Raw genomic sequence first — 25,630 nt, 5'->3', positions numbered from 1 at the left:
CCTTGGGATATTATTTATGCATAATTGTTTAGCTCTTGATGATTTATATATCCTTTAGTAATCAAATTCTCTTATGATCAATATTTATGTTTTTCTTAAGAAAATATTTGATTTTGGGTTTATGATTTCATTTCATAAAAATACATCTTTGAGGTATGCTCATCTTATCTTTCTTAATGATTATCTAATGTTTCTCTTGTTCAAAAATATATTTGTTTTAAAAACTTTATAACTATTAGGTTAAAATATTTTCTTTTTTGTAGTTGGAACCTTTGTTTTGTTCTCTGCAGTTTTTTAAAGATGTGATGGATTGAGAAAGGAATATATTTAATGCATCATATCATGGAGATGAAGATAGCCGGTGTACACATTTGGGGATGATCACCAGTGAAGACATTTAGAGACTTGTATTTGCATAATTCTTTGATGCAACATAAAAATTGAGACTTCCAATGAAGACACTTGAAGTCTTTGATCCTTTCTCTTGATACATTTTGTATTTTCAAACTTTCAGTATATCACACAATAAATTTGAGGGGGAGTGCTAAGTTGTACATGTATATATATATATGTATGTATTTTCATACATATATATATTTTTGGTTTATATTATATATATTATTTATAATGATGTAATAGGTAAATACCCATTATAGGTATTTTGGTCATTTCAGACTTTGTAATAGGTTGTACCCTTTAAAGGCACATTAGTACACTTTATTCTTTTCTTTTTGTACATTTCTATTTTTATAGGGACTATTTGGTCAAATACCAAATAGAGTTGTTGGGTTCTTTTTTGAGTAGTCAGCCTAGAGTTGACTAGTTAATAGAGCTATTGGAACAGTGCAACAACTATATTTATAGTTGTTGGAACAGTCCAATGGCTATATTGAGGTCTCCCTCTCTCTTATATGTGTATAATTAGAGGATTTTATCTCTTTTTATTTCTCAATGCTTCTCTTAAGCATTCATGCTCAATAACATAAATACTTTTATGTTTTGTGTTCTTTTTAGTTCTTTAATGTTTGCACTTAGTGCTTGTGTTGTGCCTTTGTGCTATTGTAGTGCTCCTTAGTTGAAATTATGTATGTGCATGTGCAGTTGTAAGCCCTTAGAAGCCTAGTCTTGTATTTTTGCATATTTCATTGCACTACCAATCAAAGATGATTTCTCTAAATTCCTTCAACTTCTTAATGCTTCTCTTAAGCATTCATGCTCAATAAGATGAATACTTTTATGTTTTGTGTTCTTTTCTTGAGTTCTTTAATGTTTGTACTTAGTGCTTGTGTTGTGCTTTTGTGCTATTGTATTGTCTTTTAATTGAAATTATGTATATGCATGTGTGCTTGTGTATGTTCTTTTAAGGGAGTAAGATGTAAAACCTGTAAATTTATGAGATTTTAAACAAATAAAGAATTAGTTTTATCTTCAAGTTAAAAATGTATTATTTTTTATGTCAATTTTGGGTATTTTATATGCTTAATTATATCTTTCTGACCAATAAGGGTAAAATGGTTATTTCAAAAATATTTTTAAATAAAATATTGTTAAAATATTCAAATTATCTTGAAAAGATATTATTTTAAAGGGTCACAAACTAATCTAGGTGTTTTCAATGTCTTTTGAATGCAATTAGATGCATTTTGGTGATTTTCGAAAGAAATTCTAATAAAGGGTATTTTTGTCATAAAATAAATTATGAGAAATATTTTAATAGAATAAATTTTTATTTTTAGAAAATACTAAAAAACCTTGAACTATTTAAAATTAGATGTGTAATAACCATAATTTTTAGGCATTTATTTAAATATATTATAATATATATTTCATAACAAAGTGATTTGGGCCTGGGATCCACATACTGGATCCATATACCTATATATATATATGTGTGTGTGTGTGTGTGTATAATCATAAATAAATAGAATTATTTTTTGGAATAATAATTAGTATAAAAAAAACCAAGTATTTAAGGTTGGATCCGTGATTAGACCCAAATGGATCCAACATGTGGATCTAAGATCTATAAAGTAGTCTTTATATCCACATCTATAATAAAACTAATAATAATAAGAAGAAGAAATAACTAATTTTTTTTTTAAAACTTATCCGAGGATCCACAGTTGGATCCATTCGGATCCAACTTGTGGATCCATATGGTTTGGAGTCGGGTTACGGGTCTCGGGTCCGGACCCGAGCCCCACCATGTGTAACACCCTTTTTAAAAGATAAGGGTTGCCCGATAAAACCCTAACAAAGTCAAGAAAGGGGGGGGGGCAAGAGGGGGGGGGGGGGGTTTACGCAGGGCGTAACCGATCTCCCCCCCCCCCCCCCCCCCCCCCCATCTCGGCATGGAGGGGGGGGGGGGTCTTGGCCGATAAAAGGGAGTGGAGAGGGGGCCCTCTTCACTTGTCTCTCTCTCTCTCTCTCGTCCCTCGTCTCTATCTCTCTCTCGTCCCTCGTCTCTCTCTCTGTCTGTGTGCGTGCGCCAGAGGGTAGAAGATCGCCGGAAAAAGTTGCGGCAACCCACATCCACCATCGCCGACCTCCAGCGAGCACCCTGTCACGACAGTGAGAGGAGCATCACCAGTCGGCTCTGCTTTGCGTCCCCAGCCTCCGATCGTCGGAAAGATCGCCGAAAAAACTTCAAAAAGGTACGGGCTCTCTCTCTTGAAATCGGGTGAGAAAGGGGCTATAAACTGGATTCCATGTAATTTTTTTGGGAACTCTGATCTTGGAATTCCTGTTTTTTTTGGGCTTTCGGTGGGTAGAATCACATGGGGTTAAATTGCGAGTTTTTTTTTTCACATGCTCATATTCACATGTTCCTTGAAGAAGGATTTAGTTTCAGCAAGCTAGGGAAATTTCAACTCGTATGGGTTTAGGGTTTCAGGATGGCTTTTGAACCTATTAAGAATCTCGTTCCTGGATTTAAAACTGATTTTAAGTTCGATCGGTGATTTAATATGAGTTGGGTATCACTCGTTTTGTTGGGAGTTCATGATTAGGATATGAATACATTGATTTTTCTTGTTGTATGATGTCAAAATTTGTGGATTTACCCTGATTCCAATTTAAAGCTATTCAGATTTTTCAGCATGTCTCAATACACTTGTATGGGTTCACGATTTGAGGTGGTTCAACATACCAAATTTTGATTCGTTTGTTCACCTGTTAGTTTTGAATCCCCTGTTGCATAAGGGATTTATGGTACGTATGAGTAAGGTCTGCCAAGAATGTGATGTAATAGGATGCACGCATGGTAGGATCCTGTTATGTCAGGATATACTATTTTTTTTTATTGCATGTATCTCGGTACAAAGCTCTTTACCCAGAATAGTGATATGTGGTTTTGGTAATGGAGCAATTGTTGTCATAAGCTCTCTACCCTAGCAAGTTACAGTGACTATTTCATCTAGATATGCTTGTTTATCATACTTAATGAGCATCCGTAGGATTTAAATTACGCTTTCTTGTTAATACATTCATTTTATTGTTTAAGATGCATATAGATCTATTTATCATCATATAAGGGGTTCTATTATAACCATGAGTGGTCCAGTAGGTGTTATCTAACACAAGCATGTAATTAAATTGATTTTGAACTTCTGGTTATGGCTATATATACTGACGTGGAGTTTTTTTTGGGGGGGTTTAATAAAGTTTACTTCAGATTTATTATGTCAATCTGAATCAGTTATTTGAACCTGATTTGTTAGAATGAATCGAGATTTGCATCCATTTTTAACTCTGATATGTCTTGGTTAACTAAATAATGTATTGAATTTTTGATTTTTTGTTTAGAAACTGTTAAAGCTTAATCATTTTGGACATTTAATTAAACCTGAGACTAATAGGGGTTGTGCCTAGTAGTTATAAAAAAGAAAAAGAAAAAGAAAAATTTCTAGCAGACTCAGTATTGGCTCAAGTCTGAAAACAAAAACAAAAACAAAAACAAAAACCCATGTATGCTAACTTTCAGATTGTGTCAAGAGTGGGCTAACATGCATACATAGACTTCATAGATGAAATGATTACATTCGGTGTTTATGTGAGTTTGCATGGTTCACAGGTGGAAGATTGCATTGACTGGAATATGTGTACTAACATGCCGCATACGGGTGTCATGAATATTTGCATTTAATGAATACATGCGCTTGTCCTAAGTAGATGAATTGCGTAAAAGCATTACACAAATGACCACACTTGAACATTCACACATAGTTGGTGAACACATGCATATGATTGTTGTAGTTGAGGCACATTGTTAAATTGGTATGAATGAATGTGCACTTGAAGCATTTAAAAGTAATGCGTTGTAGTATGTTGTGGTTTTCACATATGGTGCATCGATGATCTAAGTGAATCATCGCGGGTCTGGACAGTCTCGAGCTTTGGGTTGCTCCTTCTTTAATTGTTTAAAATGTATCGCAAAAATCACATTTATATTATGGTTTTCATGACACTGTTCTTGGTTGCTACGGACTATAATCCCACGAAGAGCTTGGCATGCTGTTTTGCAAGCTTATGTTATTAATTTTTGCACCGTGATTTGCAAATGTAAAAGAGATGAATTAATAACAAGATAAAAGAAAGTAAAGAACAATGTAATTCATTTTCTCTTTGATGTCCCTGCTTTAGCATGGGAATCTTGGATGTTGCGGTTTTTGTATCCTCACGGTTTAGGGAAAACCGTGAGGATACAAAAACTCCGTGTGCGTTGTTGCCCCTGAACCCGATATTGAGGTTCTTCTCCTGACCACGGTTTTAGGAAGAGCCTGCCACTTTTTCTGGGGGTGGTGTGTTTTGACACATCTGTTGTTATTTTGGTATACCAATAAAGTGGCGCCAGTGAATGCTGTTTTTCATGGTGTCCCCGACTTTGGATGCTGTTTTCCAAGGTTTCGATAGATGATGTTGTTTCCTAATATCGGTCGAGGGCTAAGTTTGGAACCTGGTAATAAAATACAAATTGTGTGTGAAGCTACCCTGGGAACCCTACTTGACCTTGGGGATTGTACCCGTTTGGTGTATCCGCGGGCAATGATAAATTAAAAAGAGGAATTTAAAGTTATGTGTATTTAATAGGACATGCATATGGAAAGAGAGAAGCTTAAATGAAAGATAATAAGGGTTCATGCATTGCTCATAAATCATGCATATTCTTGCTATGCATTAGTTCATGCATGTTTACCTGTTCACTTGATTGTTATATATTGATCATTGCATGATATTGATCTCTTTTGCATTTAATTGCCTTATTGATTAAATTGTGATCAATGTTACTTACTTCGTGTTTCCTCATGTTCAATGTTTAATTCTGCATGAATGGTTAATTGTCTTATGAATTGATTATAACCGTATTCCTCAAAATATTACATGAATCTTATTTATGTTTTTTTTCTTATTTGATTTATTAGGGAAACCTGTACGCATAATTCTTCGGATTTCTGACCCTCTTCTTTTATTGGTTTTTTCCCAGACGCAGGTGATCAGTGAAATCGACTCGCTTCTGAGGGGATACGAGGGCCACATTTGTTTCAAACGGCTTTACTTACGGACATAGTGACTCTACTTTTGTTCTCTTTTAGTTTTTCTTATTTCCTGCAAGTTGTTATTTCATGTTGGATATTGAGTATGAGACTCTTATTGATTCATTAGTAAAAGAGTTTAGTTGGTTGGTTATGGATGATAAATGTAAGTTTGTTTATGGTGTGTAGTTATGCAACTGAAATTGGAACTTTAAGGACCCCAGGTCTCTGAGAAGTTTTCCGCAACTCTTAGAAAAAAAAATTCCGCATTTTTCAAAGGTATGAGTTGGGGTCGTTACTAGGGGTGACAATTTCTGACCCGACCCGCCAACCCGCCTCTTAGGCGGGTTCGGGTTGGGCTTAAGCCAACCCGTTTAATAAATGGGTCGACCCGTGTAACCCGTTTATTAAACAGGTCGGGTTCGGGTTGGGGGTATGCCAACCCGCCAACCCGTTTAATAAACGGGTTAGGCGGGTGGGTCGACCCGCCAACCCGACCCGCCAACCCGGCTCCCAACCCGCCAACCCGACCCGTCAACCCGCCAACCCGACCCGCGAACCTGAAAACCTGTTTACCCGACCCAACCCATTTATTAAATGGGTTGGCGGGTCGTGTCGGGTTACCCGTTTATTAAACGGGTCGGGTTCGTGTTTGCCACAGCCGACCCGTTTAATAAACGGGTCGGGTTCGGGTTGAGGTATGCTGACACGCCAACCCGCCAACCCGACCCGATTGCCACCCCTAGTCGTTACAAGATGAGTAATTATTGTGAATAAAACGTTAAGAAACAAATTTGAAAAAAAATTGAGGATTATATAAGGGACCCGAACTCTATACGGGTTGGACCCAACTGGGTAAGTTTTAAAGGTTTTTCACAATAATAAAACAAGTATCATGGCGTGGTTTTAAAAACCGACTTTTATAAAAAAAAAAAACTCGTTATTCGTTCAATAGGTTTGAGATTTTTTTTATGTTATTTTATTTGTTTTCGTTTAACCATTTTCGTCTTTGGGTTGAGTCCAAACCAGACCCAAACCGGGCCCGATCCGGACCCACTACCATTCATGCAGTCAAACGAACCCTTTTCGTTTTACTTTCACTATTCCCAGCCGATACCCTTCTCTCCTCCTTCTCTCCCTTCACTTCCTTCTTCTCTTCCTCCGTTCGGGCGCCGACCGGAAACAGTCCTTGCGCCACCACCGTGACCCACCGTCGCCGCTGACTGGATTCACCCATTCTTCCTCCTGGTTCAAGCACGCCTTCGCCGGATTCCCTCTTCTCTGTCTCTCTCGCTGGGCACCATCGGAGGTGCCTCCCCTGGTCCGAGAACCGCCTCCGTTGAGCCCCAACCATCGCTGGGTAACCATCTCTCTTCTCCCTTGCAACCCTCTTTCTTCTCCTTTTCTTTTCTCAACCCAACCGGCACCCTTTTCTTTTCGTTTTATCGATCATCCTCTCTCTCTCGTGTGTTTTCATTCACAGAAACACCCCCACCGAGTTCCGCCGGATGCCCTTCTTTGCAGCCGTCGATGGACGCCCTCCCTTAAGCGCTCCATCCCTCTGCTGCTGGCGTTGCCTTGGGCTCCAGACGACCGGCCTCCACATTCTAGAACTCTTTCTGTAGCCTGCATCCTCGCCGATCTTCAGGTAACGATCACCCACCCACCAATTAGGGTTTCCCCTTTGGCGTTCTGATTGCATGGATCATAGCTTGAAACTTGTGTCATCTGTCGTGTTTTTGTATTTTTGGTTTTATCATTTTGTTTTATGTTGTTTAAACGAGATTTAGTTTTGGAGAGAATTCTTGCATGCACCTGATTCGTTTTTTTGGCAGAAATCTAAGATCATGTGGTTGGGGAAGCTATGTGTTCAGTCAAAATGACACATCGCATAGGGGGGTTCAGTTTTTCTTTGTTGGTTTGCTGGCTTTTATATGTGTGTTGTGCGTGTACTTATTTTCATTGCGAACCTCAATCCAGATTAAATTATGTTGAAGTGCTGCTTTCTGTTTTGTCCATTTTTGATCAAATTGAAGGTTGAGTTTTCCATTGATTACTTGTCTCCCATTTGGGGAAGCTTAACGTGGTGATGGTATGGGCATCTAAGGTTCTTTGTAACGTGACTTGTTGCTAGTTTTGGCGTATTAGTTGGGAAATGATATTTTTTAATTTTTCAATGAAGGAGCAATGAAATGGTTTAGTATCTCTGGTTGAAAATTTGATAGGTTCATGATAAAAGATAAAAGATAAAAGATAAAAGATAAAAGATAAAAGATAAAAGATAAAAGATAAAAGATAAAAGATAAAAGATAAAAGATAAAAGATAAAAGATTTTGGACTTGTTTCCCAAGGGAATGAAAAATTTTCCTTGAAATCGGGTGCCTAGATTTTTGTGCCATCGCGGGGGTGATGTTTTGGACAGCGTGCAGACTTGTGGAGATGCTCCACACAGTTGTCCAATCTTGTTTTGGGCTTGTTAGTTTGTTGATTTGCGGTTTTTGCCAATCGGGTTACCGATTTACGTTTTGATTTTTATCGCTCGCGTGTGAAAGCGTATTTAGATAAAATTTATCGTTGTTTGTGCATCACTGTAGCTCTCTCTCACTGCGAGAGGACGGCTAGCATCAGTTTGAGAAGTGGGTACAAACTACAAAGCGCACTAAGATACGGACATGAAAGCATCATCAGACAGGTGTCTTTTGAGTAGGCTCAAGAAGCACTGGTTCTTAAGGATACGAGTGCTTCAGGAGGAAAAAATGAATGCCCGGGCAAAAGTTTGCACCAGCATACGGGTGTAAACAGATCCAGATGCACAGAAAGGTATTTAACAAGAAAATATATGCATTGTGCACCCAACAAATGGGCTCAAGACAAACGAGATAACAGAAGAAGAGTGAAGATTGCTATGAAGTAGTGATTCTTCATTTGCTTGCTTTCTGAGAAACAGAATCTTCAAAATAGCCAAGGTAATGTACAATAATGGGGTAATCCTCTGCACTACTTGAAGAAACCAACATCATTTCATTTGATACAAAGCTTCAAATATCTCTAAAAGTCAATTAACCACCCAAAATAAATAATAAATTTTATTTGTGGATCACATGTAATAATCAAGCCTAGAAGCAGCTGACTTGTATCATTTGGATGTCTGTACACCAGTAAGAGGCAATTTTAAAGTCCAGAACCATGTTATGGAATTTGTGTTGTTTTTTTAAAGCAATATTCTATGATAAGAATAATAAATCATTGCATAAGGTGATATTATATGATAAAAATAATAAATCAATGCATGAAACTTCATCCTCGGCTCATGTGCTTCATCACAATTATGATTATCAGCTGTATTGACTGCGCGCTTGACCTTAGTGTCATTTCTGGCATCTGTTTAATTGAAAAATCATTTTGAAAATCATATATGCATGTAAATTCTATTTTTAAAATCATATGGGCATTTAAATTCTATAATGTGTGTTATATATTTAACTTTAATTAATTCAACTATAAGTTTGAAACTTAAGCTCCTTGTTTCTTACTCTTTTATGCTGTTCAGTGCTAGGATTCAAAGTTTATATGATCAATTTTGTGCATTCTTTTATTCTTTGCCATGTATGCTCTCTTTTTCCATTAGATTTGGAGGAACAGGATTCTTGTAACTTGTCGAACCAATGGTTCCATTTTAGGTACTTCGAGTTACTCTTCCACTCTTATATTTCCTTTTTTTCCTTTAATATTTATATGTTAATATAAAGTTTCAGAGATATCTGATATGTAGTTAAAAGCATGCCCATGTGCTTGCCTAGGGGATGTAGAGACCTTGTGTAATGAAAGAGAAATACAAAAAGAGCCACCAAGGGCATACAATAGACAACAAGTGAGTGCTCAAACACAAGTCCACCAAATCACCCTAATACCTCCACATGTCAACCAACCAAAATCCCTGTTTCCAGTCAAAGCCCAAAATGCAAAGAAATCCTAAATCAAGAAGCATGAAACCCTAACAAATCACCAAAAATAAGTCACTAACCAAAAAATAGAGGTAAAATAGAATTTTTGCTTTCAATGAGGAGGTGGAAGCAATTGGGAATGGATTCCGAGCTTCCTTTCTGGCAACCTTGACACCCAAGAGAGAGAGAGAGAGAGAGAGAGAGAGAGAGAGAGAGAGAGAGAGAGAGAGAGAGAGAGAGAGTCTTTAGGGAAGGAAGAGGAGAGGGTTGGTTGTTTGTAAGAAAGGGAGGGATATTTTGGTCATTTTGTTGACCGGCTAACCATGATTAGTGTTTGATCATGTTTAAATTAACAGCCTTGAAACAAAAGGATCACTTTGCAACAACGGTTAAAATGTGGGACGGATTTACAAAATCCCATAAGGCCGGGACCATTCTGCAAATCGATGATAATGCAGGGACTAATTTGCAAAAAACCCTTTTTATTTTATCATAGATAATTTACATGTTGGGGTTCCTGATAACATCACAAGAAATTCAAGCTCTCCTCTTCTCATTAATGGCATTACCCAAGAAATAGAGTAAGGGTTCATGGTGTATGGCAAATCGATTCGTCCACACTCTACGTCGACTCCCCTTCCTCTTGCACCGATCCTCTTCTTCTTTGTCAAGGTAATTCATACACCACAGGCCCCACACTTCCCCTATCATTCAATTCCTCATCCCTATAGAAGCAAAACTGCAAAACCCATGTCTTTGTTTATGATGGCAGGGTGGTTCCTCACCATTTACCATGGATCACTCCTCCTTCCTACTCTTTCAATCCATGGCAATCTTCATGGGACTTTAGGCCTGTGAGCTACGGTTCAGTTAGTGTGGTGCTCACTGAAGGGACACTGAAGTTCGAGGCAGAAGAAGTTGAAGCACCAAAGAAGGAGAAATGGATGACGAAGAAGCGGCTGAAGATGCAGAGGATGAGGGAGAAGAGGAAGAGGAAGTTGGCTAGCAAAACAGACCCACGATGCCTGACTCTCAAAGGGAAGAAGAAGAATCAGAAGTTTCCCACTGCAGAGGCGAGAATCAAGTACAAAATAGAGCAGGTGAAAGTTATTTATTTTTCACACCCTTTTTTATTGTATGGTTTTGGATTTCAATTTGAAATCTGATTATGAAATGTTGAAATTGTGACCTTGTTATTCTTGTTTTGTTAACTGTATTTTTCTCTATGATTTTCCCTGTTTCTATTATTGCAAACTTTGTGTAAATTTAGAACAAAATCACATCCAACAAACCATAGAATGAATCCGTTGATCTCAACCATATTTATGGCATGACACCATGTCATTCGAGATAGTATATGTCCCACACAATGGTGCAAGGAATTTCCACACCCTATCTCTATGGGACAATGAGAGTAGTCTTTCCTTATTGTACTTGACAAAGATGTTGTTGATACTTTTTTCTTTGTTTTTTTATCCAATATGATAATAACATCAATTTCAGTAATATAGGTTCTAAATTAGCAGATTTTGGAATATAGAACTGCATTCTGTTGAGGGAAGAGGTACAAAATACTATGATTCTCCCTCCTGAAAATGTCCATTAATAAGTCTTTAAATGGAGCCCAGTGCTTGTTAAATACACCTCTTTTATCCATATAAATGATTAACTGCACATGGATGGCCATGGATTTTACACTGGAATGGTTGTGACCCTCAGAGATCTAATCCAAAGCTCAAAGGCTATGATTGTGTTAAAATAATTAAAAAAGTTTTATAGATACTTTACACTTTGTTTTTTCACAAAAAATAAGTTCTAGTTGTAAATTGACTTTCATAAAATCTTTTAAGCGTATTTTGAAATTTATTACAATAATCTCCCCAAATTTTGTAACAATGAAATACTTGCATGATGCATCATATAAGATGAAGCCAGAAAATTTGTATGCATAATTCCAGCTACCATAGGGGACTTGAACATTTAGTTACTGCAAAATACGTAGGTTTATTATAATTGTAATGAAAAAAATCTTGAACTAGGGATGTTATGCTAATGTTGGATATCGTACTTGCATATAATTCTCAAATATTTATTTTGATTTTTGAAAAGCTTGATACCAGTCTAATAGATGATCTAGGGATTGTCTGTGTCTGATGAGAAATGGCTTCATTTTTTGCATCTACATAGTTAAGTTTATAATAATTCTTTACCCATGTAGGCCTATATTTATTAAGAGATTATGTCTAAGTGTATCTTTCTTAGATGAGGAGAAAACATTCTTCTTAGTTCCCTTTAATGAATATATTCCTTAGTTATATTCAATCTTTATAATCATTATAATAACTTATTCATCCCATTCATTTTAGGTTTTGGGGTGTCCAAGAACTCTAGGTAGGGATCCTGTTATTGGTGATTTGGTTGTAGGAGTTAGCCCAATCTCTCAAAAAGTCATCTATATTAGGTCACTTGCTATCATTGAGTAATGAATTCTACATCATTGTCTTCTATGTCACAGGGATTCGGCTAGCAGGGTGCTGCACCCGCATCGACGCGACTCAACGCGGGTGCGGCACTGGGTGCCGTCAACCCGACCCTGGGTGCGTTGACCGCACCCAGGGTCATTTGTGTCCAACTTTTTTATTATTTTTTTTGTGTCCAAAATTTTTATTATTATTTTTTTTTGTTCTGGGGGGCATTGCCCCCCCCCCCCCCCGCCAGGGGCACCCTCCCTAGACTGCTGACCGCGCAGCGGGACTCGCGCCGGGGGGAGCCCCCGGACCCCCCCTTTCTGCAAGGGCAAAAACTCTGAATCAGGCTCCACAACTCATCAGCTCGACCCCTCCCTCTGCACAAATTATATATATATATATATATATATATATATATATATATATATATATATATATATATATATATATATATATTTGCCGCACCCCCGCACCCAAGTGACATAGATTGTCTTAGTTCACAAACTTAATTATATCATGTTTTCTCTTTTACTTGGATATTTTTTCTAGACATTGATCTTGTTTTTCGTTCCACATAAGTTTATACCTTATAGTTCACAAAATTTATGAGACCACTTTCTGATGAATAAACTTGCAATATCCCATTGGGAACAATCCATGCATTTATTACTCTCATAAAACAATTCTTACATGTGGCCATAAACCAAAAGTTTACATGCTTAACGGAATTTTAAGTTTGACTATGAATTTTAAAAATGATTGAGAATACAACGATCATAGTCATTGCATGGGTGAATAACTGTCATGCTTTAGCACATACACAATACAAACATTTGGTCCAATCAATTAATAGAAATGGTGAAGGTTCATGAAATACTAACCTTTAGTTCTTGCAACAAATTTGTTGGCCAATTTGATGACACATCTTGATTCTTCAAATGGAACCTTTTGCACCAGGTCAAGTGACAGCAAATCTGATTAAGTGGATTCTTGAAATATTATTTCCATGTATAATCTCCACAAGCATGCAATTCTGTCAAATTTGGTTTAGAACCACCTGTCCTAATGGAATTTGGCCTGTTTCAAGTTGTAGATTCCTATTGGAAGATGAGTTAAAATCTCACTATATATAACTGGCTAAAGCGGACTATATGGCACTGGTATATGGAGAATACAGGAAAATTTAGTTGGCCTTTAGAATATAGAATTGTTATGATCCAATGGATGATGGGTGCCCCTATTTTCAAGGAAATTGATCGCTCCTTTCAATAGAGAGCTCTATGTCTCATTTGTAAGTTGGGATTTAGACGGCATCTCTAAGTGTGGTTTCAAACTAAGGGATTAGATAAGTATTATTTACACGGGTGTTGTGGATGTGGACGACCTCATTTACTTAGAGAGCCATATTGGAGAACATCAACTACACGCCAAGAGGTGGAGAGTAGAGATCATAGCTATGAAGGAGGGCAGAGGTACAATACTATCTCTATACTTGTGCAATTCTTCTCTGAGAGCCAAGTAGTCTAGGTGGATCCTAGTCCCACACTGTGTTCCCTACTTAATTTTATGAGTCCTGAGGACACCTTATGCTGGAAAGACTAGACACTAGATTAGAGACCTCTTTGTACCAATGCAAATTGTAATTTGTGCCATTATGGAGATGTCAATGAATTAAGGGTAATCTCCCAACTTCTTTACCTAAAAAACAAAGAAGAGAAGACAATGAGTCAATTATAAATATAGATCTGCACAAGAGCATGATAGGGATTTAAGTATTGCGGGTGTAGTCAACAAAGTATGTTAATTCATGCACTATTCAACAAATACTCATACGAAACCCTTAAAAAGGATAATGAGGTATCTAAAAAGTACAGCATCACATGGGTTGATCTACTAAAGGCAGAAATGCCAAACGTGCAAAAAAAATTCATTGTTTGGATACTGTGATGCTGATTGGCCTGGTGATCCATATTCAAGAAGATTAGCATTTGAATATTTTATTTATTTTGTTAGCAACTTGATATCATGGATATCCCACAAAGGCTCCATACACCTGGTTAAATGGGTCGGCTTAAGGCACTCAAGTTGAACGACATTGAGAGTTTGATACCCAGTGTGCATCCCCTTGCTGCAAGGCCAAAGCCAACAAGAAACTATCTTCGGTGGGCAGGGGGAGTGCTTGTGGAGTTTTACACCACGAACATCGAAACAGGGCCACAATCAATGGTGCCTCTTGTCCCGTAACAGGATTTGCAAATCAAAGTTGTAGTTTCTCTCCATTATAAAAAAAGAGTAGATATCGTGGAAGAGTAAGAAGAAAAGTTGTGTTGTCAAGTCTATTACTGAGATAAAATATAGAGTTTTGCAGGAACCATTTCTGAAATAGTCTAGATCAAAAGCTTATTAAATTGTTTTGGTTTTAAACTTTTAACGCAATATAATGAAACATTTATCTTGATATGCATTGGTGTTTGCAGTGAATCTAGTTTTCCATGCAGGTCCAAACATATTCATATCAATTATCATTTCGTTTGAGAGAAGATAAGGAGAAATAAAAGCATTTCTTGTCAATTCATAGAATCAAGTTGTTAGCATTTCATAAAAGAGTTTCCCAAAGACAATTTTAATTATCTAAAAGGCAAGTTATACATAGCACACCTACAAGTTCATCGGGGGGAGTAATAGTCGAGTAGCATGGTGGCAATAATTTAGTTGTATGTGCTCACACCACCTGTAGATGTCAAAGTTGTAAAAATTAGGTTGCATTTGGGATAGTTAACAAACCCAACGAGTCGATTTGGGAATCGACCGATTCGACCTGGATCGGACCCCAACTGGGTCACCAATTCAGGACCACCGATCCACGTGCCTCTTATGTGTTTTTTGTCATGCATAATGGCCATAAAATAATACTTGTTATAAAGAATCATATGTTTTTAAATCATAAATATTGACAATTAAGTATAGTTGAATACTTATATAGCTTAGTCATTGATGTCATGTGCTAAATTTAGTGATTATACAATATGAAGTTTGATTTTTTCCATATCTTCACACTAGAAAATGCATAGTCCTAACTTGTCCGAGTTACTGAGTCGACCCGTTGACTCGCGAGTCAAGGGTTGGGCGATCTGAATACGAGTCACGAGTTTGCCGACTTATGGGTAACATCTTTTAATTTATTTGTAAATATATTGTAAACATTAAGAACCTTGATTAGTGTTGTATTATAAATTGAGTCACATGGATTGCCCTCACATTGAAGATTATTGGGCCTAAGGGCTTCTTGTGCTGCATGTGCTCTTATCATTCTCCCCATTTCTCTTCTTCATATTCTTCACCTAGGCTTTAGAGGGGCAAATGGTATAATATTGTGTGTTTTTCCATGATTTATAACTTTAAAAATTATAAAATTTTAGCTAAGTATTTAATGAAAATGATAAAAATCATGGAAAAATGTCTTTATATATAGGTAACGCCAGTTGGGTATGGGCATGGCCGAAAGCCCGCTGACAAGACTAAAATGAGCCAATTAATTATTGAGAAATATTTTGTTTTTAATCTTTAAATTTGAGCGAAATTCAGGTTAAATTCAAGCAAAATTCAGAGACAAAAATCAAGTATATTGATAGATGCGTATCGTAATTCTGAGAACGTTGGTGGCTTATTTTTCTGAAATCAGGCTACACTTGGCCAAAAAATCACGTTTTTAAAAAATAACACGCCTCTATTTTTAACTTTTTCTTAATTGGATCGGACTGAATCCGCTTTGTTTGATCTAACTTGATATGGATCTAGACCTAGTTTAGGATCTATATTGACTAGGATCTAGTTCAGGTTGGATCTCAACTCATGAAAAAGTGGCAATTTTTTTTCATGTGCGGAAACATTCCCAGAAACCCAGGGCCGTTATAGTTATAACACATCCACAACAACAAGGGATCTTATACTCATCTTTCGAAGCAAACCAAACTTTATTTATTAAAGTTCATATAGTTTGAGACATAAACAAATAAAATATAAATAAAGCAAAAAGAAAAGCCACACTGTCTAAAAGAATCTGCCAAGCAGTCGTGTAGTCCCCTCGTAACTCCTCTCAAATGCAAGTCGCCTCACTGGGCTTCTGAGGCTGAAAAAAACATAAAAGTAGGGGTGTCGGAATCCCAAAAAATGTGTGTACGAATCCCTCTAATAAAATAAATAATTAAAAAAAAACACAAATAAGATTCATACAATATTTTAGAGGAATGCAATTATAATAAATTCATAACTCAATTGACTATTCATGCAATAAAGGACAATTATTAAGCATCAAGGAACAATTTAATAAACAACAAAGACCACAAATTAAGCAATAAAAATATTTAACATACATTCGGGAATAAACATCATGCATTCACCAATACACCACAATTAAGAAAACAAGTAAATATGCATAACAAGAATATGCATGATTTCAGTGCACATGCATGAATAAGTTATTATTTTTTTATCTGAGTTTTCTTTTCATATGCATGTCTCTATTAAATGACGCAATTTTAGTTTCTCTTTTTATTATCTTTTCTCGCGGATACTTTAAACGGGTAAAAGTTTCTGAGGTCAAGTTAGGTTCTCAGTTGTAGCTTAGTACACAATTTGTATTTTATTATTGAGTTTCACACTCAGCCCTTGATCGATATAAAGAATCAACACCATTCATCGGAATATTGAAAATCAACATCTAATGTTGGAACACTATGAAAATCAACAACCATAATACCACTTTCTTGGTATACCAAAACAACAATCGTGTCTACACACCACCCTCAGACAAAGTGGTAGATTTTCCTTAAAACTGTGGCCAGGAGAAAAACCTCAATATCGGGTTCACGGGCAACAACGCACACGGAGTTTTAGCATCCTCACGATTTCCCAAAAACCACAATGTCCAAGATTTTCATACTTTTAGAAGGGATATCAAAGAAACGTAGATTACACTGTTCTTTTAATTTATTTTATCTTATTATTAATTCATCTCTTTTAATTTGCAATTCAACATGCAGAATTAATAACACAAGTCCGCATATCCAAATGCGAGACTCATCACAGGACCATAGCCCGTGAAAAACATAGAACAATGCAATATATTGAAATAATATTAATGTGACTTTTGCGATGCATTAAAACAAGTAAAGAAACTGCAATCCAAGCTCAAGGCTCACAAAGCCCACAATGATTCATTATTCGATCATTGATGCATCATATGCAAAAATTATAACATGTCATCTATGCAATGATTCCATATGCCTTTCAATGCACAATCATGTATGCCAATATAAATATATGCATGAAACGACAATATTCATAATGCATGTGCATGAGTTCACACTTTCATGTTAAATGCATGCTTTTATTCAATTCACATATTCATGACAAATGCATGCTTCTATTCAATTTACATATTCATGACAAATGCATGCTTCTATTTATGAATCATAACAACTAAATCTGTAAATATTCATGCAAAAGCGTATCAATTCAAGTATGCACATGTACATGAAGTGCTTTACAATTATACTTTAATTGCGCATAACACATCACGTCTAAACATGTGTAAATTATCACTCCTCTACATGCATAAAACCTAGTTTAATTCCAATAGAAAGATTTTGAAATTTACCATGCCTACTAAAATTTAATTCCATGTTTGTATATGAATAAAGGATGTGTATGAACCGAAAAGAATTTGGTCAAGTACCAAATCTGAAGACAATTTTTTTTTTCTAAAGAACATCACACAGTCTGGGTTGCACCAGTCCAGTAGGACCCAGCCTGCCCAGCCGAACCAGGCCAAGTCTGGTCTGGCTCGACCAGACCACTGCTGAACCAGGTAGGGCCTGGCAAGTCAGGCCAGCCCACTAACATAAAAAAAGTTATATATATATATATATATTAAAAAACACTTGCCCAGCCGAGCCCACTCAGCTGGGTCCCTGCGGCTCGGTAGGCCTGGCAGGCCTCTCAAGGCGTTGCCAGGTAGTCTGCTGACCAGACTGCAACCCACAAAAACAAATCATCTTTTTTTTTTTTTGTTGAAAGACGCACCTTCCCAGCCAATCAGCTGGGCCTAGTTTAGGTCTGTCAACACCTATCAAGTGCTGCCAGATTTGCCCCCTTGCCCAGCTGACTGACTGGCTGAGCATGGCAGGGGCTGGGCTTTTGCCCAACCTAGTCCCACTCGACTGGACCGCCATCCAGGCTAGCACAAAAAAAATAATAATAATTTCTTCTTCTTTTTTAACATACAAAGGAACACATACATAGGTTTGATGATCCATGCATATGCATATACAAATTCAGGCTGCATGCATACAAAGTTTCACATCTCACTTGTGCATAAATATATTTATGCATACTTACAATCAGCGCATGCATGGACATAATCATATTTTAAGTATGCATTCATATGCATAATCACACTCAATAAGATAAGCATGTTCAGATTTGCATGAATCCATTAGGCAATAATGATGCTCATGCAGATTTTCAATTGTGCATGCATGTACCACCAAATTCATTAACAAAAATTTATGCATATGCTCATCATTGCATCCAGATTTCAAGATTTTATATACTTTAAATTCGGGCAAGATTTGTGCATGTGACAAACATGGCAAATCTGTCCCGATTTAGGGATCCACAAATACAAACATTAATATAAGTATTTCCCCCCCAAAAAAAAAAAAAAAATGAAACATACAACTCATATTAGAGTAAATATCGAGATTGACTCTTTTCCCATGGATTTCCATTAAAATCTTGCATGGAAATTGAACCCATGCCCTTTTTTTCATTTGAAACAAGAGAGAAACTTGTACCTTACGCAAAGATCGAAAGAAAAATACTAATGGATGGTGAAAACGTGATTGACCGGAGAAGATGGCCTTCTTCTCCACTTCTTCCTCCTTTTCCTCTCTCTCTTTCTTTCTCTCTCTCTCTCCCCCCCCCCCTTCTCCAACCCTTTCTAGATGGCCTGGAGATGGAGAGTTTCCTTAATTTGAGACTCACTCCCACTCTTTCCAAAATTTTCAAAACTTTCTTTAAGTTGACTTTTCAAAGTTTTCAATTTTTTAAAAGTCTTTTCTCAAACCTTCTTAGGCATGTCTAAGGACTCTATCAAGGAGTCTTAAACAACAATAACTACGCCTACATCCCAAAACAATTGGGGTCGGTGATATGAACCAAAAACGAAAATCATTCTGGGTCTTCCACATGAATCCTTTTCCTCCAATCATTTCTATCCAATGCCATGTCCTCGGTGAGGTTCAAAGCATTCATATCCTTTCCTATCATCTCCATCCAAGTCTTCTTTGGCCTACCCTGACCTCTTTTAACTAATATATTTTCCCATTTCTCCATCCTTCTAACTGGAGCATCATTAGGCCTTCGCTGAATATGTCTAAACCACCGTAAACGATTCTCTCTCATCTTATTTTCAATGGATGCAACGCCTACCTTCTTACGTATCTCCTCGTTTCGAATCTTATCTTTTATTGTATTTCCACACATCCATCTAAGCATACGCATATCAGCTACACTAATTTTTTGAATATGATGTCTCTTGGTAGCCCAACATTCCGTACCATATAGTAAATCAGGCCTAATTGTTATAAAACTTTTCCTTCAACCGCAATGGCATTCTACGATCGCACAACACTCCAGTTGCACTTTTCCATTTCATCCACCCAACCTTTATTCTATGATTTACATCTCCATCAATTTCTCTATACTTTTGAATGATAGATCCCAAATATTTGAAACAGTCATCCACCGGTATTTCTTGCTCACCAAGCTTCACTACACTTCCATCACTACTATGTTGCTTACTAAACCGACATTCCATATATTGTCTTACTCTTACTCAACTTAAAACCTCTTGCTTCCAATGTCTGTCTCCATAATTCTAACTTAGCATTAACCCTAACTCTAGACTCATAAATCAAAACAATATCATCAGCAAACAACATACACTACGACACATTTTTCTTGAATTGATCTCGTAAGCTCATCCATCACTATAGCAAATAGGAAATGGCTTAATGCAGATCTTTGATGTAACCCAACCGTCATAGGAAAATTGGTTGTCACCCCTCCACAAGTGCGGACATTGGTTACTACTCCTTCGTACATATCTTTAATTATACTAATGTACTTGAGAGAAACACCTTTCTTCATCATTGTCCACCAGAGAACATCCCTAGGTACTCTATCGTATGCCTTCTCCAAATCAATAAAAACCATATGCAAATCTTTGTTCCTCTCTCTATATCTCTCAATAAGTTGTCCAAGAAGATATATAGCTTTCATAGTTGATCTTCCAGGCATAAAACCAAATTGATTCTCCGATATCATGACAACCTTCCTCAACCCTAAAAATCAAGGAGTCTTAAACAATTATAAAAATTAAAATTTGGAATTAATTAAAATTAATTAATTAATTAATATTAAATAATTAATAATTATCCACAAGCTTCCAAAAGTTGCCAAATTAACTTGGGAGACTTCTTAACATTAATTAACTTCAATTTAAATGTATCTAATGAATTTAAAGTTGGAAAAATCGTTGGGCATTGATTTGGATATTGATCTAGATCCAAGATCTAAATCCATCTTCAAAAATCCAAATGGGCCTAGGGATGAATCAAATCCAGATTAATATGGGTCTTGGATAGAGTCTAGATCCATATTAATTTGGATCAAATCCATTGGATCCGGTCCGATCCAAATCTGCACTCGAACCGACAAATTGGTCTTTTTTTGGATTTTTGGGTCAATCGTAGCCCGAATCCGTATAAGTAAAATACCATTATGCTAAAAAAATTGAGGCGCATCCAACGATATATAACTTGAATTTTGTTTCTGAAATTCATCCGAAAATAACTCAAATTTCGCTCAAATTTTGCTTGAATTTAAAGGTTAAAAATAAAATTCTTCCTCACGTTTTAAGTGGCTCATTAAGGCCTTGACAATGAGACTTAGATCAAGCCCAGACTCAAAAGCATCGGCCTAAAATCGAGAATCTATCGATTTTTCTTCTATACTTGGTTAAATTTGAGATCTAAGTGTGAAAATACGGGATATTACAATAATAGTTTCTAATGCTCATATCCCTTTGCTTGGTTCCTTTTATTTTTTCTTGTAAAAAGGAGTGCCTAGCATGGTCCTTTTGATTGTACATACCTTTCATGAAGAGCCATGTTTCGCTTGCTTTTTTTTAATTTGGCTAGATTAACACAAATCTTGAGTTCCACATTGTTCATGAACCATGCTATTACTTCAATTAGGGCTAATCTCTATATTAAATAGAGATAGTCCAAAGAACAAAATTACACCCAGGTCCCTCATTAAAGAATAAGATTCAAATAACCTCTAGTTTAGAAAAACTTATTTACTAAAAACATCTACTAAAAACATCTTAGTCTTCAACACTCCCCGTCAAGCTGGAGTCTCAGCTTGTCACAACACTTTGAGAAATTTGGTCTTGCCAGGGCTTTGGTAAAAACATCAACTACTTGATCTTCGGAAGATACGTGATCGATGCAGATATACCCAGCCTGAACCAAGTCGCGAACATAGTGACAGTCAACTTCAATATGTTTAGTCCTTTCATGAAACACTGGATTGTTGGCAATATATGTAGCAGCCCTATTGTCACACATCATCAATATAGTTAGGGATACTTTCTCCTGAAGCTCGGTCAAGACTGATTTTACCCACATAATCTCAGCTGCAGTCTGGGCCATTGCTCGGTATTCAGATTCAGCACTCGACTTGGCTACAACGGTTTGTTTCTTACTTCTCCAGGTAACAAGATTTCCTCCCACAAACACACAAAATCCAGATGTTGACTTCCTATCTTCAACAGATCTTGCATAATCCGCGTCAGTGTAAGCAACAACGTCCAAAGATGGATTTCGTTTAAACAACAGACCTTTACCAGGAGATGCCTTTAAGTACCGAATAACTATCATAGCTGCATCCCAGTGAACTTTTGTAGGTTTGTCCATAAACTGACTGATTTTACTCACAGCTAATGAAATGTCAGGTCTAGTAACAGTCACATATAGTAACTTACCCACCAAGGATCTAAAGCTGGCACTGTCTACATACTCAGACTTCTCATCGAACATGTGAGTTTTGGGATCCATTGGAATATTAGCTGGCTTGGCTCCTAGCATTCCAGTCTCTTTTAATAAGTCCAACACATACTTTCTTTGAGACAACACTAAGCCCTCTTTGTTTCTTGCAACTTCGATACCCAGAAAATATCGAAGGTGACCAAGATCTTTAGTAACAAAGTGTTTCTGAAGATGATCTTTTGTGGCAGAAATATCTTGGGCACTGCTCCCTGTTAAGATGATGTCATCGACATATACTACCATAACAACAATTCCAACACTGGTTTTCTTGATGAACAAGGAGTGATCTGAAGCTGACCTGACAAACCCAAAACTAGACATTACCTCAAATAATTTGTGAAACCATGCCCTTGGACTCTGCTTCAGGCCATAAATAGCCTTCCTCAACTTGCACACCTTCTTACACTCTCCCTGAACCTCGAAGCCTGGGGGTTGTTGCATGTAGACCGTTTCATGCAAATCCCCATACAAAAAGGCATTCTTGACATCCAACTGAAACAAGGGCCATCCATGGTGCACAACGACAGAAAGAACAAGACGAATAGTGCCAAGACGAGCAACTGGGGAGAAAGTTTCAAAAAAGTCAACACCATAAGTTTGAGTATAACCTTTTGCAACCAACCAGGCTTTGTACCGTTCAATTGACCCATCCGAGTTATATTTAATGGTATATACCCATTTGCAGCCAACAATATCTGCATCAGTCGGAGGATCCACCAAATCCCAAGTGCCCCTAGAACATAGGGCATCCATCTCATCTTTCATAGCCTGCATCCATTTGGGGTCGAATAAAGCCTGACTGTGATGAAGCGGAACAGAGGAGGCAGACAAAGCCGAGATAAACTTCTTCATAGAAGCCCCAAGATTAACTTCAGAAACAAACTGAGAAATGGGATGAAGGGTGCACTGTCTTTTCCCTTTTCGCAGAGCAATAGGAAGATCGTCATCCATAGCAGAAACTTCAGTATGCTCAGTGATACTTGCTTCAGGAGAAGAAGAAAATGGGGGCATGGAGGTAGGTGGTAACCTGTGAGTATACACTATAGGAGGGTTTCTGTATCGAGACTCCCCAGAGGATGGAGCCACATGCTTTGGAGTGAACGACTCTAAAGGAAAAGGGGGAATTGGCAGAGGAAAAACATCACCCTGACTCTCTTGCAACCTTGGAGTAGTACTCGAAAAATAAGGAATAGACTCAAAGAAGGTAACGTCCGCACTGACATACTCTTTATGCGATGTAGGGTCATAGCAACGATATCCTTTTTGGTTCTTAGGATACCCAATGAAAACACATTTAATAGACTGCTCTGCAAGTTTATCTCGATCAGGACCCAGCTTATGCACAAAACACACGCATCCAAAAACTTTAGGGGGAATAGGAAAGAGAGGAGCCTCTGGATGGAGAATTTGAATTGGGATCTGGTCTTCTACAGAACTGGACAGCATGCGATTTATAAGAAACCCGGCTGTCAAAACCGCATCGCCCCAGTATGTAGCAGGCATATTGGATTGAATCATAAGGCACCGAGCAACATTAAGGATTTGTCTATGTTTCCTCTCAGCCACCCCATTTTGCTGGGAGGTATGGGGACATGTAAATTGAGGTTGAATCCCATTACCAGAGTAGAATTGAAGTAAGTCTTTGGATTTGAACTCAAGAGCATTATCAGTGCGAACAATTTTAACACATATGTCAAATTGAGTTTTTATCTCTGCAATTAAAGATTTAAGAATGACAGGACCTTGAGACCGATCTTTTAAAAGGAACACCCACGATAGTCTCGAGAAGTCATCAACAATAACTAGATAATAACGACATTGAGACCTATTCGGAATCCTACTCGGACCCCACACATCTACATGAAGAAGATTAAACAATCCTTGACTTGATGGACTCTGACTGGAGGGAAAAGAGCTTCGACAATGTTTTCCCAATTGACATGTTTCACACTGAAAAGACACTGAGGGAGGTATATGAGGAATGACACGACGAAGTTTTGTCACTGGAAGGTGACCCAACCGATGATGCCACAATAGAGGACTAGAGGATGATGTAACAGCAGAGTGGGCGGAAACCTCTGGTTGGTGAAGGTAATACATACCACCTTCCTCATAGCCACCACCAATCCTTCTCCCTGTCAGCAAGTCCTGAAAGGTGCATCCCATAGGATAAAAAATCACTCTACAATTAAACTTTTTTGTCATTCGACTGACTGATAATAAATTCTGTGGAAACGAAGGAGCATGAAGAACACGTGCCAATTGAAGAGTAGGGGTAATAGACATGTTTCCCTGCCCTACAATTGGGGAAGAGCTACCATCCGCAAGACGTACCCCTTTCTGACCTGTCACAGGTTTTAAACTCAAAAAATTGCTCGAGTTTCCGCACAAGTGACCAGAGGCACCAGAATCAATAACCCACCTACCACCTTGAGCAGATAGGCCATCACCTGCCAAGCACACCACTTCCGCAACAGAAGCCTTTGAATTGGATGATCGTAAAGCAAGGAGCTCGTCATATTCAGCCCTGCTAAGAGTTACACAATCATTGGAGGAATCTGCATCTGATTTAACCACTTGAGCCATAATATAAACTAATGGGCTTGATTCACAAAATGCAGGAGCAACCACACGCGCATACCCACAATCAACACAAGCCTGACTATATTAAGTTTTTGACTTCACCAATGAATTCTGAGAAACACGACCTTCGACTGTTCAGATCCAAACTTCAAATATAATTTTAAAGAACCTTGACTAAAACTTTTCACCTCAACCCAGGATGACTATAGGCTGTAAATCAAGATCACACATCCAACACGACTTAGAGTGTGTTATCATCACACATTCGCCACTACGACAACCAGTAGCAGCACCCAACACACGACTTAGAGTGTGATACCACAGTGCCCAACACAAAATCCCACTTCAAAAGACACTGTTCCCACAAACAGAATATTTTTTCAGCACAGCAAGGAATCACGCCTGCTGATTCCATAGAAAACTTATTAACATGCAGTTTTCAACAGTCAGCTGAGTCAAAAGGATCACTACACAATACCCAGCTTCTTGCTAAGTCAAAAGGGTCACGACACAACAACTAGATGCACGACCAACAATACTATGAGCAAAAACAAAATTTTAACTCACGACACCTACTCCCAGCCATATACCTCATGACAGCCAAAAAAAATATCAATTTCACGACTTCTGCACAACACTTGTACTTATCAACATAGATAAGGTATTCACGACAACTGCGTATTTATCAACATAAATAAAGGAATTCACGAGAGCATCCCCCAATAATATAAATCACGACAACCAAAATAAAATCAGTTTCACGACTTTCAGCAAAATCATGACAACCAAGAGAGAAATCAGTATTTGATACCATGTTAGAGCTTTAATGGAGTAAAACTATTGAGACACTTACACTCCAGCAAATCAATATTTGATAGGCGCAAGCACATCAAGTTGGGAACCAAGGTGCAGATCTGCAGTAGACA

The 25,630-nt window shown here is 37.5% G+C and overlaps 1 protein-coding gene across 8 annotated transcripts in view; it reads left to right on the top strand.

The window, feature by feature from the left end:
* LOC149828029 (RNA-binding CRS1 / YhbY (CRM) domain protein) overlaps nucleotides 1-25,630 on the top strand; it is a 72,407-nt gene that overhangs the window by 5,429 nt on the left and 41,348 nt on the right. For 3 of the 8 annotated variants that reach the window (XM_090019816.1, XM_090019822.1, XM_090019823.1), the window contains exons 1-2: nucleotides 8,966-9,211; nucleotides 10,248-10,575. In XM_090019816.1, coding sequence (XP_089875942.1) covers nucleotides 9,102-9,211; nucleotides 10,248-10,575 — 438 coding nt within the window. In that variant the 5' untranslated portion in view covers nucleotides 8,966-9,101. Of the gene's footprint in view, nucleotides 1-6,647; nucleotides 6,892-7,014; nucleotides 7,180-7,208; nucleotides 8,498-8,965; nucleotides 9,212-9,971; nucleotides 10,148-10,247; nucleotides 10,576-25,630 lie in introns of those variants that run through there. The other 5 variants (XM_090019818.1, XM_090019817.1, XM_090019819.1 and 2 more) reach the window with 5 other exon arrangements.

The sequence above is a fragment of the Nuphar pumila genome, chromosome 10 (genome assembly GCF_984573655.1).
Source record: "Nuphar pumila chromosome 10, dmNupPumi1.hap1.1, whole genome shotgun sequence".
NCBI classification, from domain to species: domain Eukaryota; kingdom Viridiplantae; phylum Streptophyta; class Magnoliopsida; order Nymphaeales; family Nymphaeaceae; genus Nuphar; species Nuphar pumila.
The sequence above is the reverse complement of the archived record's forward strand: the minus strand, read 5'-3'. Positions and strand labels throughout refer to the sequence as shown.